We start from the raw sequence: 15,999 nt of genomic DNA, 5'->3' as shown, positions 1-15,999 counted from the left end.
GCCTCCAAGCCGAGTGCCAGCTTCCCCTGGATTAGTTTCGTCACCTTTCTTTTAGCTCAGCAACTGATATATTTACAGCCTCTTTCCGGGAACAAAAATGAAAAGCACAACCAGGCAGGCGGTGATGAAGGTCGAGACGGTCAGAACCATGATCGCGCGCTTATTCAGCAGTTTGCGAACATATGGTTCGCGGATGCGTGAAAAGCTCATAAACGTGTACTCGCTGTAACCGGCGAGCGCAAGGATGGGATCAATGGCGTATTGGTGAGAACAAAGAGCATAAACACCAATTGTGAAGGGAAGAATGAGCTGGAGAGAGTTAGTCATATATACAAAGCAGTCGGGCGTTTGACATACCCATATCCTGGTTTGGCGGCTCATATTGAGGAAAATGAGAACGAACGCAGCCCAGAACCCACCAAACATGGCAAGCAGGCCAATGATCAATCTCATCATCAAGGAAGGCGGCACGAGATTACCGAGTGCTTTTGCTCGCAGGAAACCAGGGAAAGCGTCACGTTCCATGGCTTGGAAAACATAATCCTTGGCAGCGTCAAAAACTTCTGGGTCATCTCGACCTCGCTCTTCGATGGAGACAATTATTTCATGGGTGATGGAATCTGGGAGAATGATTTCGCGCTCGGCGCCCGGAAGGAGGAAAGTATAGAGAATCTTCTCAGCGGACGACCGGATGTCTGCTCTTGCAACGGTATGCTCTGGAGAATTAGAGTCAGATGTGAGTACTTGCGGACTGCTCATGAAACTCGGCCTGGGTCTGTCGTTGGATTCTGTGTGACGAATATTTGATCCAACACTTCCAGCGGGAGAGTGGCCCAAATTTCCTCCATTGGCAGCTTCTTCTCTCAAGTAGGCTGACATCTGGGCATCTTGATTCTTTTCCTTCTCACTTGACAACATCGACGGTCCTCCAGCTGGATGATGCATGTCACCTAGACCCTCGAGTAGTGCGGATGACCGCTTGGAACCTGACTTGTCACCGTCCGGAGTCCCTATCATAACAGAACGGCGGAGTTCGCGCACATAATGGCGGCAGATTGACATGTGTTGAGCAACATCGAGCCTTGTGCACTGTTAGCATCCATAATTGTGAGTCCCGCAAGATCCTAAATATACCAGAAATCCAGATAGTCCACTGATCGTTGTTGATCGCGCATGTATATGTAGTAGAAAAATAGATCGACAGGCGCTAAAGTCCTTCTGCTGAGGACCTCGAAGAGAGTAGGGAGCCTGTTCCGATTGAGATCGGGCTGCGGGGAGGGAGAATTGTGCGCCATGTTGACTGAGGTGGTGTATAACAAGTGTGAGGGTGGACAGATGATCGATGGTCGACTGTTCGAGGACTAGATGGTGGTAAAGGAGTCGATCTGGTTGAACGGGAAAAGGAGTGGTTTGTTGTTTGAGCTTGAGATTCAATGTTTGAAATCAATTGAGGACTATCGGGTGATGGTGAACGAGTGTTTAGCAGCGCATCGGGTGCGACAGTATTGCTGAGATCTCAGCACTGCGTCGAAGGAGCGTCCTGCGCAGAGGTATGTTGTGAATACAGGTGGAGTCGGTATGCATCGCGTTAAGGTTCATCTCAGCCTCCGCCCCCTCAGGCCCGATCATTGGCGAAATTTGTCGGCCTCAGGCATCAACAAGGCAACGCTGAATTTTCGCTTAGCATCCCACAATGGAACTTGCAGGACTTTTGATTTCAACCCCGAATTTCGACGACACGACAACATCTCCCCAACATCGTCAGACTCACAGAAATGTCGACCAAAGCCAAGAAGCCCTCGGGCAAGACCCAGCGCAGCGCGATCGCCGACGTCGTCGCCAGAGAGTACACCATTCATCTACACAAGAGAGTACGTCAATCCGGGCGGCGACAAGGAATTGGGAATTAGAGGAGGGCGAAGCGCTGACTATATTACAGCTCCACGGTGTTACCTTCAAGAAGCGGGCACCAAGAGCCATCAAGGAGATCAAGGCATTCGCTACCAAGTCAATGGTAAGAAGAACCCCGTACTGGAGCCACGGACCGTCTGAGAACATTGCGATGGAAGAGAAGGAACTGGCAAATCGAGGCAGGGGCTGACTGGAAATCTAGGGCACCACCGATGTTCGTCTCGATCCCCAGTTGAACAAGAAGGTCTGGGAGGCAGGTATCAAGGGCGTTCCATACAGACTCCGCGTCCGTATCTCGAGAAAGCGAAACGACGAGGAGGGTGCTACCGAGCGTCTGTACAGCTACGTCCAGGCCGTCAATGTTAAGGATGCGAAGGGATTGCAGACTGCTTTGGTTGAGGATGCTTAGGGGGTGAATTCTTTCGTGGCATGGTTTGGGTGGAGTTGATGCATTCTGCTGGCTAGCTCATGAATGAAAAGGTCTATCTTGCAACCCAAAACACCTGGACTGCAGTATCCACTGTGTGAAGGGGCTCTCGTTTGAATATGGTCGCCAAATACTGTCCACCACGTGAAGGAAATGGAGCCGAACACCGAGCAAAGCAGAGCATTCCGCCCGTGGTCTATCGGGGTCGGCAACATGGCAATTTGTACAATCTTTCAAAGCGTCTGAAAGACTCGGAAGTTCGATTATTTCTTAGCGGGGTTTGTATGGGAAAAGCAAGCGTGTAGAAGTCTACTCGATCCAGAGTTTTGTGCTGACAAAAATCTCATTGGCAATTCCAGGCCGGCTGGCTGGACTTCACTGGGACTGTATTTCAACTTGCCATGAAAGTCCCCCATGTCATCGCGGTCAAGCCAGTTGTCCCCGAATAGACTGTGGCAACTCAAAGTTCAAAAGCCATCCCTTTAAGATAGAGGTTAGCCTCACAAACCTCACCAGTAGGTGCAAACTTGTACAGCGAATATCCTCAATTCCTAGACTCAAGATCCAAGCATTTACTCCAGACTCTCTCAATACAGCGGACTATTTAATACAGTGTCCGACGAGACTCATTCCCTGCTGCCCTGGCAAATGCACGCATGCTGCAAAGAACGACCATCCCATACCATCAAGTCAAGGTCTCATTATACACATTCTCCATGACCCTGATTATAAACGCCCACCAGTCCTCCCAAATGCAGTACACAATCCAGCAATCTACTCGTCATCGATATCCACGTGTCGATCAAGGACCTTCTTTTTAAATTGCTCCATGTCTTTATCCCAGAGCTCAGCAGCCTCGCCATTCAATGGGGAAGCACTGTTTGCGATTAGTTCCACACTCGAAACTTGAAGTATGCCATCCACTCACTTGTTTGGCTCTCCGAGCAAGCTTTGCAAACTCAACAGAACGGTCTGTATGTTGTACGCAGCAGTCCACTTGTCCTTCAGAATATCCAAGCAGATCCGACCCGAGAAATCAACATTGGGGTGGTAGATAGGAGTCTTAAAAAGTACGGTTGGAGCGGCATAGGGATAGTTGGATGGGAAGGCGAAGGAGAGCTTGAAGGTAAGACCGGCGTAGGGAGTATCATCGGGGCCTTCAATTGTAGCAGTCCACGAGAGGAGGTTGCCGTCGGCAGATGGAAAGGCAGAGATACCCGGGGCGGAGGAGGTCATGAGCTGCATCAACTCTGTTTGCAATCTAGATTATAATAAGTAATAGCTCTGAAGGCAGTGGTCTCGAGGCGCAAGTCCCACTACTGTAAAATCGCAACAAGAGACCATTTGCGCCTGGGATGAGAAAAAGAAAAGCTGACCTCTTAGTGGTACTCTGAGCATCGGCGCCTTTTCGAGGAGCTCCAAGCTTGGAGGCTTGAGCAGCTGGAAGAACACCTGGTGCAGAATTCTGAGTATCCATGTCGAAGTCCATTACAGGGAGACAAGCAAAGCGATTGCAAAACGAAAGGCAGTGAATCGAACGGACAAAGGAACGGCCGTTAGTCGTGAAGAATGTTTGAAAGCAAAGGAATTGTGAATGTACGAAGTCGTGGTCAGCGACAAAGGGTGTTCGGGTTTTGTAGGAAGTGAGGAGTTCCAGCTGGATTTTGTTTACCTCTGGTTGCGTCCCAGCAACGAGTCGCGGAGCCTTGCGCATGACAAGGCTGCAAGTCCTCACCAATGATACGCGTTGACTTCGCGACTTTTGAAACCACCCTGGCGGACGCGACACAACAAAGATAATTGGGTATTGGAGTGTCCGACCGTCTTTGGACCATCTGTTGGATATGGTGAGTAGTTTCCACGTTCGGAGGGTATATAAATATGTGGAATGACGAGACGGCGGTCAATTGAGAACAACTTGCTGATCATGATGGAACCATTTCAGTCGCAATTAGATCCACTTCCCCGCGACCTGCCTTTCCGAATTATTTCGAAGACAATTGGAAGAGGGGCATATGCATCGTGAGGTTCAATCCGTATCTGAGCGGGTAGGGTGCTAATTTATATCAGAATTAAAAAAGCAGTTCCTCCAACTGATTCGACCCCTGTATTTGCAGTCAAGTTCATCCACAAAGCCTATGCTGTTAAACATGGTCGAATATCAGCGAAACAAATCGCCATGGAGGTGTCTTTGCACTCTCATATCGGCCAGCATCCCTATATTATAGAGTGGTTTGCTACCGGAGAGGATGCCATTTGGAAATGGATCGCAATGGAGTATGCTGAGGGTGGCGACTTATTCGACAAGATCGAGGCAGACGTAGGAGTTAGTGAGGATATTGCACACTTCTACTTTACTCAATTGATTAGTGGCGTCAGTTATATGCATTCAAAGGGCGTGGGACATCGAGATATCAAGCCAGAGAACATACTACTTTCGGAGAGAGGCGACCTAAAAATCGCAGACTTTGGACTGGCTACACTTTTTGAATACCAAGGATCGACCAAACTCAGCACTACCATGTGCGGAAGTCCTCCATATATTGCTCCTGAAGTCATAACCTGCTCCAAGGGTACACAGCAAAGAGGCGTGAAACCAGCTGGTTACATGGCAAACATGGTAGACATATGGTCCTGTGGAGTGGTACTCTTCGTCTTGTTGGTCGGCAACACTCCTTGGGATGAGCCAACATCACAAAGCTGGGAGTTTGAGGAATATATCAACAAGAGCGGAAAGAGTGAGGATGACCTGTGGAAGAAGCTGCCAAACATGGTTCTGTCACTGCTGCGAGGGATGATGAACGTGGATACTACGAAACGATTCAACTTCAACAACATCAAGCAACACCCTTGGTATACTCGAAAGAATCGTCTTATGACCTCAGAGGGCAAGCCAAAGGATCCATTGACTCTTGCAGCCGAGATGTTGGAAGGTCTGCATATTGACTTCACTCAACAGCCCTCCCAGGCTCAAAGACCACGGCAAAGTCAAGATGCTATGGACGTCGACTTCGACGAGCATCAACCGAGATTCTCCTTCACTCAACCAGAGACGCCTATCAATGATATTATGTTCGACTGGGAGAGGCCTCCACGAGTCCACGCCGCCAATTTCAGTGCAAGCCAGCCTACTACTGTAAACGACAGCCACATTTGTACGATGACGAATGGCAGTACGCACCCTTTCGAGTCTTTGGCGGACGAACCAAGTATGAGCCAATTTGCACCTGTCCCATCAGTTCCATTGAGCTTGACACAACATGCTCGTCAATTCCGAGATATCGTACCGAACTACTCACTCACACGCTTCTTCTCCCAACTCTCCTCGCCTCTCTTACTCCAAATTTTAAGCGACGCCCTTCACCAACTCAACGTCCCTATTCCGTCTATTTCTCAAATGCAAGGACGTGAGCACGCAGGCTGGATCAAAGTCAAGACTGTCGATGGTAGGCAGTGTAGTCTCAGCGGCGACATCGTCATAGACACGTACTCCACAAACGATGGCGATCTCCTAGAAGTGCGTTTCGTGAAGGTCAAGGGTGATCCTTTGGAATGGCGTCGGTTCTTCAAGAACGTCGCTATCCTGTGCCAGTCTGGCGTTTTCATCCCCGGAAAGTCTTAGCACTGCATTGTATTGCATAGCGAATGGTGTTATTAGACTGCTTCTTTCGTTACATTTTTCTGTATTCGCGAGCAAGAACGGGTTGGATTTGGTATTGGCGTAGAATTTCTGTTAGGAATATAGCGTGGTAAAGTCGGCAGTGAGGGTTGGCATAACAGGGAATCAGTAATAATGGCTTGGAACTACCTATCTTGTGGTCTTCAAAACCGTGGTTGTTATTTTTATTTGAGTTTAGCTTCCATGCTATTGATTGGTTGAATACGGCCTGATTTTCCCCCGCCATAACCCCAACGCTTAGCAGCTTAAGCCCGGCCAATGCCAGATCGGAAGATTGTTAAATCTCAATCGGGGCATCACTCTTGTGGACACAAGAGAATCCCAAGACTGCTGAGGTATAAGCCGGCTGGACTCAATGATCCGGACCGCAACTCGGCATGGCTGGACGCAGGACGGGTTTCACCCATCGCATTGCAACTTCTCAATCAGGCACCTGCCAACATGTTGGCAAGGACATAAATAGACATATTGCACTCTGATATTCTCATTTCGGAGTACAGTTAAATTGTATGGCCAGAGTCTGAACATCACCAAGCGAAGTGAATTGAATTGGATTGAATATCCTGACATTCACACTTCCCACTAGTACTCTGTTATCATTTTCAAGCAAAGCCAACTCTCCAAACTCCACTCGATCCAGATTCAGTCCAAACTTCACAGGTCACCTCCAAAATGACATCCACATTCCCACTTACACTCCTCGGCAGCCTCAAAGCTGGATTCGGCATGGGCCTCATCCTCGCCCCAGCATGGACAACGAGCTCACTATACTACCGAAATCTTGACCCAGCGTCAACCAATCTAGCCGTAAGTAATCCTTCAATTGTTTCACATTTTCCAACTTCTGTTGGCAATCCCACAAATGTAGTGGACTGTAAGCTGATAACTTCTAGGTCCGCATGGTAGGCGCTCGAGAACTTCTTTTCGGTGCTCTCCTTTTGGGTGCTAAGACTCATGAGACGAGACGTGCTGCTGTGATGGCGAGTGCAGCTGTTGATGCACTGGACTTGGCGGCTACGATCTGGGGATGGGAGAGGGGCCAGGTCAGTCTTCTTTTAGTCATTTCTCCATCAAACTTATCACTTCGAGACTCTATCTCTCTGTGCCTGCTAGGTTGGGCAATGACGACCACTCATCACCCACCGGCTGCTACTTCAGGGAATTTGAGTGGAGCAATGCTGATATATCTATTCTAGGTTGAGAACAGTACGGCAGGCGTCTTTTCGGCCGCAGCTACTGCAAGTGTTTTGCTCGCTGGTTTAGTGTGGAAGAAAGCCGGATTGGGGGCGATCAAGAGTCTCAAGATGTGAGGCAGCATGCCTGGACTTGGATTTAATTCATCTCATCTGGTCTTGGGAAGCGTCATGGAAGATAAAGATTGCTTTGCCCACGACTTTGTTCCTTGTTGCTAATTTAGCTCCATCTAATTGTCTGGGGATTAATGCATTTGCCTGGTTTATACAATGAAACACATCCATTTTACTTGACTTGCGTGAAGCTTTAGATTGGACTTAGTCATCAGAGTCTTGTTTCTGTACCTCATTCGAAAATGAAGCTGGTTTGCCAATGCAAATCCAACAAGCGGAATACATTACTTTTGCTCCTAATTTCCCTGCAAAGTTGTTGACCTTTCGAAGGATCAAATTCACCTATGCTAATGAACCTTTGCTAAAGCTCAAGTAAAAAATCTCTTGTCTCATGGCTTCATTACTTGCTCGTGAAAGTTAGTGGAGTGCCACAAGTTTGTTCCCATCATAACTAAGTGCCAAATAACAGCATATCTGTCCGAAGGCTGCGATGTTTTAAAAAGCCACTTGCCTTTGATTGCAGTGGCACCGCTTCGTTGCTCAACAATCCATGGGCGACATATGGAGCATGAATAGCTCAGCTAGAGACTGGGTTGTTTACCTTGTGCTTTGGCTCTACTAGTAGCCGGCTTCAGAATTAATGAAGCGAGGTGAGAATGAAAGGGAAAGATTCAGGACACATAAACCACATTTAGACTCTGCACAAAGGGGACAACAGTGGATATGGAAGAGAGTCGAGGGGTTCAGAAACGAATGTATTCGGTTCTCCAACCGTAGTGCTAAAAATATCTCTAGCTGAGCAAACAGCGAACACGAGAAGCGCCAACTCCACTGAGAAGACTTTAGAGCCTCCCGCCATTATCGCATCAAACAAGTATATGTACAAACGTATAGCCCTTCAAGCCACATTCCAATCGGCTCATTCCAACTTTTTGAATCTGTATCGAAAAATGTATCCCGCTCTTCCATCGGTCCATGCATCCATCGATCTAACCATTTGGTAATCTAAGAACGGGCGCAGGCTGCTGCCATGTCCCGGCAAAAGATCTGTCTAGCAAATAATGGCTGCGTTCCTGTACATACAAACCACACACAATCTAGAAAGAAAGAAGATACGCCCCGGCATATGTTCTTGTAAGAGCCAACTCCAAGCCAACTCCAAGTAAAAAATGAAGAACCAGGGATCCCCCGACACCATGCAGGACAAGGCTCCAAACCAAACTGACTAAACTCAAAGGTCACCAGACTCCAATGCAAAGTTCAATTGAACAATCAATGAAAACATAAAAACGACAAATAACACCAACTCAAAAGTACCCTGGCCTCACATCCGGTATGTCAACAAGTACACTATCCGGCCTCGGACTCTGATGGCACCCTTCATGCCCATGCCCCTGACTATGCATACGTCTCCTCTCCCTTCCCATCATCTCAGCCCTCGGGGCCAGCACCGGTTCATCTTTCCGGAAGTGATTTAGATTGGCCTTCATATTACACAGACTCAAATAGCCAGGGCCTACCCAATTATCGATGATCTCAGCAATAGCATGGAAGCCCTTCGTATGACCACGTTCCCTCCTCGCTTCAAAGCCACACAGGATAAACAGGTAGCAATGGATGAGTTCATGCAGGAATGCGGAGAGAAGGAGCCGGCGGTCGTAATTTGGATTTTTGAGGATAGGCGATGAGAGGACGATGAGGGTCTCGAACCCGTCACCATTGGCACGAGGGCGCAGGGCGGTGGTACCGATGAGTTCGTTGTGGTAGCGTGATTGAGAGGACCATTCCCATTGTACGCGCCCGGAGAGCACACCATCGAAGAATACTGCGTTTGCACTATTGAGGATACTGAGGAGAGCATCGTCGTCGATTGAACCATCGTCGCGAGGGTCATCACGCTGGATGAGCTTGCGGAGGATTCGCTCATGCTTGCGGTGTGGAGGAAATTTGTTGAAACTGTACTCTACCCGACGCGCGGCATCGTTGTCGCGGTCGGTTAACGTATTGTTGGAGGAAGCTTGGTGCTCATAAGACGTGTCCGACATGATCGAATTCCCTGAGGGGGTTCGCTCCATCGTGATACCGTTCGCAACCTCCAACGGGATGGAACTGCCCATATTCGCTGTCATAGTCGTCGTCATCATCGGCGAATGAGCAGACCATTGCATCTGTCGTGGTGGCAAGTTCCGCATCGAATGATGGTACTGGTCATTCTGAAGTCTTCGTGAAGATCGGGATTCGATTGTTCGAGCATGATGCCGACGCCTGGAGGAGGGTTTGCTGTTGCTTTCTGGGCCCGAGCTCTCTTTGAGAAGTGCAGCCATGAATGTGTGAAAAGAAAGATAAAACACAAGAACAGCTATTATACTCAAATAGAAGGAACCCCAGTAAATCAAAACGGGATGTAGAGAGTTTTATTTTTGACTTTAGTTTGTGGCAGGACGTTTTGTTACTAACAAACGCCCCTTTGTTGAAAGAAAAATGGAGAGGATAACAAACAAACGGACTGGCAGCCTTGAATTCTTTTGATTCGTTGACAACTATTCAGAAGAAGGCTGACAAGCTGCAGGAACCGCAAGAGATATATCAAGAGACTGCATGCGGTTGTGGATTCTGGAAAATGGGGGAGCAGGGCATGCTCTCTAATAGATTGGTAGTTGCTTTTTGACTTTCATGTACCCATGGCCAATGACGACCTGCATCAGCCTCACTTGAAGCTACACATTGCCCTTGGACGCTAGTATACTACACTACAGTAGTAGAGTGGGCACCTGAGTCCGTGAGTAGAGTTTCCATGCGGTGGGGAATTGTGAGGAGGATGACATGCAAGCAAATCTTAAATCGGTACTGCCCCGTAGCCAAAGCTTTGGATCGGAAAGCAAGATACAGATGCAGATGCAGATAGATACATCTGTTGGTTTCTTTGTTTGTTTGTTCCCATATTTGACCAGCTTCCATGTTTTACGAAGCTGACATGACAACTTGTGCTGCAACGCTATATGAGCCATAGACACGAGTCCGAGTCAATGGATCCGCAATTGGAGGCGCCGATAGGATGGCTGGAAGCAGTGAGCTAGTAAATTACTGTACTCGTAACGACGGGGAGGACGATGGAGACGAGGACGAAAGATGAGAAAGCCAGTCCAGTCAGATGGGGACATGTTGGGGAGGGAGGGTCTTCCAGTCCCTCCTCCTCCTCCTCCTCCTCCTCCTCCCAGAGAAGCGGTGTGCGTGTGCGTGTGCCGAAGAGATGGAATTGGAAGAGAGGCAGCCGAAAGATGGGGCGAGGGCGAGGCACATTAGAGTTCCCGCACTAACCTTAGTCTCCCGCCCTGCTTTTCCATTGGTCTGGACAACTTCAGACGACTGCTGCTGCCGAACGGCGTGCATGGAAATGCATTCGAGTGTAGTGCGAAAAGCATCGCAGCATTATTTAATGGGGTGGCGTGGCGTGCCGTGTCTTCGACATTCTCGCCACCAGTACTAAGTTCCGCCCGGGACACGCCTGAGATAGAGTGACGATCTCGAGGCTGTCACTTCAACCACGTGTGCGATTCGACGAAGGTTCAATTAGTCGACTCAAGCATCCCTATATCATGACACGACACAGCGACTCGAGACAGACCGCTGGAAGGAAGCTTTAAAGATCGACAAGAGGCCAGATAGCCCCCAAGATCTTACTTACCATGAAATCTCCGGGTTGATAGTTTGTTATGCTGCACAGAGGGATCGTCGTTCTTGGACCAGGCGCATCCTGCGAGGCTGTCGTTGCCTCTCGGGCATTGCATTGCATCGTATTGCTCTGCTGGCTGCCCATTACTCAGTGCCAGCTGTCACGCCGTCAAATAAATAATACCCCACCTCGTCCAGGCGATGCCGCGTGCCCTATAGAAAGGGTATTCCTGGGACAGAAGGCCGTCAGCTTCCTTCTCCAGCGTTGGAAGGCGTGAAACATCTGCAGCCCTGAGCTCTTGATCGGCACTGAAGGTCTCCGAGGCGAGGATGCTGCAACCATCGATTCTCTGGAGACAGACCCATTACGCTGTGTTGGACAAATGAACCCAGTCACCAGGAACCAGGACAAGGCACTACATGAACGTCGTACATGCCCGCCTCTTGCCTGCAAGTGGAGCTTCTGACCTGATGAAAATGTTTCGATCCCCGGGACTGCGAGTACAGATACGCACGATCAGCGAGCAAACAGGGCTATATATCATAGCTCACTGCAAATTACGGAGAAGCATACCTTGCGATGCAAGAGTAAGGTACAGAGGTTGTAGATCGAACATTCTCTAGAAATATCCTTTCAACCAGGCCCCTGCTACAACCAGAGGACTCTATGGTCAGCAATTCATGCGTGAATACTCCACGGCTTTGCTCTAACTTCAGACTACACACTTCCACGTAACCCAAGGGCGTCTTCTGTTCCGTTCCTGCACGCCACGAGGCGGCACAGAGATGCCAATGACCAGTAGCTGTAAAAGTATGCCCTGCGGATCAAGAAGGACCAAGTCCCAAACCCCTCATCCATCTAACCTCGTTTGCATTTGCTTCTAAGGCACGCCCCATTGTTTCCGAGTATGTTCTCTCCTGTATCTCCCTGTGAATCTCTTCCGGCGTCTTTCTCCCAGTGTCCTCAAACCTGTCAGCTGTGAAACCAGGTGTGCTGGAGAAGCTCAGCAGTCCTATCTTTTCACCCGTCCACAAGACGAGATCATCTTCATTGACATTCTTGTCGGGTCCATTTCTTGTATTGGCAAGTTTTATAACGATGTCACCAGAACCGCCATCCATGTAGGAATCACCAAGAGTGCCAAAAATACCTCTGGGAGCTTCAACGGAGCCATGAGCGATATTCCATCTTCGAGCTTCCGTAAAGCCGTCACGCTCAAGCCATTTCAGATTACCGCCCCCATCTGACACGACAATTCTCGTCCCATGATTCGATACTGATAACAACTTCGAGCTTGATGATGTCTGTCGATTTTTCATGACTGAATTCTGGATATACGCAGAATCCGATGATATCGTTGAATGGGAGGGCGATGGGGAGAGTCCGTACATTTCAAGAGAGCCCTTACTGTTATATTCTCCAACGGCCATCAATGTCTTTCCAGGGCGGTTTTTGAACTCCTGAGAATAAGATCATCAGCAATTTATCCCACGAGTCAACGAGCTTCATACGCATTGAGAGATAGCATTGCAGAATGGAATAGCAAGCAGTGCTCCGAGTCATATGAAGTGTCCGCGATGCCATTTGGATCTCTGGAAATACGCTGCTCGGACCTACGAACGTTGTTATAGATATATATCACTTACCCGAACCTGGTCGGTTGAAAGCTCACCACGTCTCGCTAAATCCTTCTCCATGGAAGCGAAGGGATAAGGAAGCGAAGCCATGCTGCATAACCTAGCACCAGAGTGGATTGTTCCACGTAGCTTAGGGAAATATCGGCGGTCGTAATTGAGAATACTCGGGAATCTGCCCGCCACGTAGATATCTCCGTTCCCATCCCAACCGCTCCCAGAACTAGGTAGATGAAGTATGCTCAACGGACCCGGATGGTGAAGGTGAGCATATAATGGACTTGGTTCTGGATTCAGTAACGATCTGAAGTCGAGACTTTTCGCCCTCTGACTTCCTAGAGATCCGAATTCTGTGTCGTACGAGGCGATGCGATCGGAGCCAGCATCTGCAGGTCCTGATAATCTTCTGGTACGAGGGTCGTGGAGATAAAGAGATAGATTGGTCCCAACGGTAAGTGGCACAGGATTTTTTGCTTCGGATAACGCCGTAATGGAGAATGGGAACCTCTCATGGCTAATAACAGCAAGTGTTTCCAAGTCGACCTCAACTAGACCTTGATGCCAGTCGTCAGCCACAAGAACCAACAATGGAGCCAGTGGCACGATGGACTTGTAATGAGAATACCAAAACTTCGGGCAAATGGGGAGCCACAGGGCAGGAAATGGATAAACTGGTTTTGAGTAAAGCCACCACTTGGTCTTGGTTTTGCCCTGACCAGCAGTTCAGCCAGAAGATAGAAAGGTAGACGCTGTGTGCTGTCTACAGGGACAATGGTGCAACTGATTGAAATCAAGAGATAACCACCCAAAGCCCAATCAATAGAGAGGAAAGAACTTCTCATGTCACAGATGATATGCAACGAGCAATCTGGAGACCGGTTGACATACCGCTTTGAACAGCAAAGTATGCACGTTTCCCAGCACTGTCAACACTGACACACTCAGTGACCCCGGTGCTGATCATCTTCGAGCGCCTGCCATCGGTGTGTGGTACAGGGTCAACCGATATCAATCCTGACTTGCTCCTGGCTACAATGCGGCCTATGTCACCAAGTTCGCCATTTAGAGACCATAAACAGACGCTGCCATCGTCTAGGGGTGCCACAACCATAGTAGCATTATCATCTCCTGCAGGAGTATATATTCCCATACCGCGAACCTCCAGGTGTTCGTGCTCATTGCTATCCCGATTTCGAGGTTGCTGTATCCAGCTTGTGGATATCGGAGCGTTCCTTGCAATATACTCGTCATACCATGAGACTTTCTCTTGGGGGTAGCTGGGATCCCAGTTTGCCAGTATCCTTATGCGTTCATTCGATTGCTCCTTCAGATCGCGGGCCTCCTCTCGAGGTTGAGCAAGTCTCGAGTCACCAAGCCCATTGCCAGTTGCCAGAGCCCTTGCCAGGTCCCGGAATCGAGGATCTTGTTCATCGTCAGAGGACAGAAGCTTTCGCCGACGCCGTAGATTCGAAAGAAAAGTAGAGTTCTTGAAGCACATTTCGCGCCATAGGGCATCATCTCGACCAAGGCTGAGGAATCGCCGGTTAGTATGTTGCAAGGTAACAATGTCTGGAGGTTCAAGGACTGTTTCGTTTAGTTAGTAAATGCTAGATATCCTGTGGATAAACTCACGTCTCGCAATCTGGAGAATTATCTCTGAGGGTAGACTGTCTAACTTCGCCATAGTGCAAGCAATATTTGTTGAATGAAAGTACCTGTGTACTTCTTCGGAGGTTGACTTAATCGATAAGGGAGGCCGGGATGGGCTGGAGTGCGGTTCGCGATGGTGCCCGTGCCTGCCAAGAGATTCCAACGTCAAAGTCTGCTCTGCCCTGGTTTGAGCTGATGAGCACGTTGTATATTCAGCTACCCGCAAAGTCAGAGGCCCAGACTCGCCTGTTAAAGAAATTCACTGGCCCTTTTTCGTTGAACAAGGTGATTTCGGCCTCCGCAGGAGCCAGTGTGACACAGCTGGTACTTGGTGGAGAAGGCAGGAGGTTTGTTGTACCACGAGGTCCTCACGGTCATCCAGGTTGGACAAAGCTATTGCTTCCAGAGACTGAACGTGCTGAAATAATATGAAATATGCTCCCAGTCGTCTTGCCGGTAGTGTGTCGCGCATAATCCTGCATAGAGCTCTTTGTTTGCAGGAGTTGATTTGTTCAGGAGGCGGAAAGTAAGTGCGTATCTGTGGAAACGATAAGGAAAGCCTGCTAAGCACCTCTTAAGGTAGGTATGGATCTATGAGTGTAAGTTAAGTAGGTTGTATATGTATCTATGGGGATGGGAGGTGAGAGCCAAGGGAGGCATAGGCACCACAGGAATTAAGCAGGTAAGACCGAGAAACAGAGTGGATGACAGAGAGACTTGGAATAGGTAGGCTTTCTGAAAAGAAGAAGAACGACAAGGGTTGGACGAGAAATGGAAAGTTGTAAAGAGGATAAGGGATGCATTTGGGAGTGATTACTGGAACAGGCAGGCGATCTCTACTCGTGGTACCTTCCAACTTCTATTCTGATGCCGATGCACGTTCGCGGTTTCTTACTTCCATTGATATTGAGCAGTCCCCTGGAAGGTGCACTTTCCTTGCGCCTAAGCGTCGTCGTCGAAGTTGTACATCTCATATTCTTGTCCTTCTTCAAAAGCCCTCCTCCAAAAGTGTTCAATTCTGTCGCTTTTTTGTCGTCGTCTTTTTGAAATCTGGGGAGAAACAGCCTTCGTCGAGTCCAGGCACCGGGATTCTGCCTTGCCGCCAGAGATGCGTCGTAGGAATCATATTTTCCTTTTACCACTGACCAAGTGGTACTGCGGGACCGAAGCTGTGGGATGGGGAGTCTTTGAAGATTTCATCCGAGATTACGAACTTTACTTTAATACAGGACACGACAGTTCTACAAGAAGCCGTCGATGGAGAATTTGCCTATTGGTTGAAGTTGCGGAGTGATCAAGTCCTGGCACCAATCTAGATACTTGTCAACAAGCGAAGCCCGCGTATGGTGCGCGCCGACCTCTGTCAACGGAGCAACATTCAATCACGCCCGTTCCTCGCCACGGAAATCGGAGTCTTCAATCTTATTCTCAACTTGAACTTCGCAGGCTTAGGTGTTGGCTTCCTCTAAAGTTCCTCTTTGCTGGACGATTGACCTCGCCCGGACAATTCTTTCCTTCTTTCCATCGCCTCCATTCTCCTCCTTCCTACACATTGTCGTCGGCCTTTGCGCGTCCTTATCTTGCTAATCCATACGTCCCTGTCGTTTCCATCTAGCACGGCTATCCACATCCTCGTGAGGTTATGTTTGGAGACATCGATCCTGTCTGTGACTGCTAAGTTGCGCATTGAGGTTCGTTTGACCCTTCGATTGACATTG

At 48.8% G+C, this 15,999-nt stretch overlaps 7 protein-coding genes across 8 annotated transcripts; 3 read left to right on the top strand and 4 right to left on the bottom strand.

Moving 5' to 3' along the window:
• Positions 1–72: 72 nt before the first annotated feature.
• RAX1 (Bud site selection protein, Revert to axial protein 1) lies at positions 73–1,295 on the bottom strand (the record flags this gene model as incomplete). Its single annotated transcript, XM_058506006.1, has 3 exons — positions 73–309; positions 358–1,081; positions 1,135–1,295. 3 exons carry the CDS (start codon positions 1,293–1,295, stop codon positions 73–75), a joined length of 1,122 nt encoding a protein of 373 aa, XP_058358529.1.
• Positions 1,296–1,775: 480 nt separating this feature from the next.
• On the top strand, positions 1,776–2,320 carry RPL31 (60S ribosomal protein L31; the record flags this gene model as incomplete). The annotated part of the gene is made up of 3 exons (XM_058506005.1): positions 1,776–1,871; positions 1,940–2,014; positions 2,114–2,320. The coding sequence occupies 3 exons, from the start codon at positions 1,776–1,778 to the stop codon at positions 2,318–2,320; spliced, it is 378 nt and encodes a 125-aa protein (XP_058358528.1).
• Positions 2,321–2,877: 557 nt separating this feature from the next.
• On the bottom strand, positions 2,878–3,963 carry UBC11 (Ubiquitin-conjugating enzyme E2 11). Of its 2 annotated transcripts, none has more exons than XM_058506004.1 (2): positions 3,267–3,963; positions 2,878–3,215 (listed from the first exon to the last, which is right to left on the bottom strand). In XM_058506004.1, exons 1-2 carry the CDS (start codon positions 3,581–3,583, stop codon positions 3,113–3,115), a joined length of 420 nt encoding a protein of 139 aa, XP_058358527.1. In that variant the 5' UTR covers positions 3,584–3,963; the 3' UTR covers positions 2,878–3,112. The 2 variants fall into 2 exon arrangements, with proteins under 2 accessions (XP_058358527.1, XP_058358526.1); XM_058506003.1 differs by having other exon boundaries at positions 2,878–3,599; positions 3,715–3,963.
• Positions 3,964–4,182: 219 nt separating this feature from the next.
• CHK1 (Chk1 protein kinase) lies at positions 4,183–5,960 on the top strand (the record flags this gene model as incomplete). The annotated part of the gene is made up of 3 exons (XM_058506002.1): positions 4,183–4,185; positions 4,284–4,360; positions 4,409–5,960. The coding sequence occupies 3 exons, from the start codon at positions 4,183–4,185 to the stop codon at positions 5,958–5,960; spliced, it is 1,632 nt and encodes a 543-aa protein (XP_058358525.1).
• Positions 5,961–6,689: 729 nt separating this feature from the next.
• Positions 6,690–7,327, top strand: ONS95_012374 (uncharacterized protein; the record flags this gene model as incomplete). The annotated part of the gene is made up of 3 exons (XM_058506001.1): positions 6,690–6,824; positions 6,911–7,060; positions 7,214–7,327. The coding sequence occupies 3 exons, from the start codon at positions 6,690–6,692 to the stop codon at positions 7,325–7,327; spliced, it is 399 nt and encodes a 132-aa protein (XP_058358524.1).
• A 1,304-nt stretch (positions 7,328–8,631) lies between these two features.
• Positions 8,632–9,648, bottom strand: ONS95_012373 (uncharacterized protein; the record flags this gene model as incomplete). The annotated part of the gene is made up of 1 exon (XM_058506000.1): positions 8,632–9,648. The coding sequence occupies one exon, from the start codon at positions 9,646–9,648 to the stop codon at positions 8,632–8,634; it is 1,017 nt and encodes a 338-aa protein (XP_058358523.1).
• Positions 9,649–11,821: 2,173 nt separating this feature from the next.
• On the bottom strand, positions 11,822–14,315 carry ONS95_012372 (uncharacterized protein; the record flags this gene model as incomplete). The annotated part of the gene is made up of 4 exons (XM_058505999.1): positions 11,822–12,457; positions 12,644–13,185; positions 13,520–14,215; positions 14,264–14,315. 4 exons carry the CDS (start codon positions 14,313–14,315, stop codon positions 11,822–11,824), a joined length of 1,926 nt encoding a protein of 641 aa, XP_058358522.1.
• Positions 14,316–15,999: the final 1,684 nt, after the last annotated feature.

This window comes from Cadophora gregata, assembly GCF_030347475.1.
Source record: "Cadophora gregata isolate MNR1 chromosome Unknown scaffold_6, whole genome shotgun sequence".
Lineage (NCBI taxonomy): Eukaryota > Fungi > Ascomycota > Leotiomycetes > Helotiales > Ploettnerulaceae > Cadophora > Cadophora gregata.
The sequence above is the reverse complement of the archived record's forward strand: the minus strand, read 5'-3'. Positions and strand labels throughout refer to the sequence as shown.

What these genes read in the sequence shown, in the direction of transcription:
- UBC11 (XM_058506003.1), bottom strand. Translation starts at nt 3,827, where the DNA reads ATGGACTTCGACATGGATACTCAGAATTCTGCACCAGGTGTTCTTCCA. An exon ending in GCTCAGAGTACCACTAAGAG is followed by an intron (nt 3,600 to 3,714) that starts GTCAGCTTTTCT and finishes ATTATAATCTAG; the next exon opens with ATTGCAAACAGAGTTGATGC.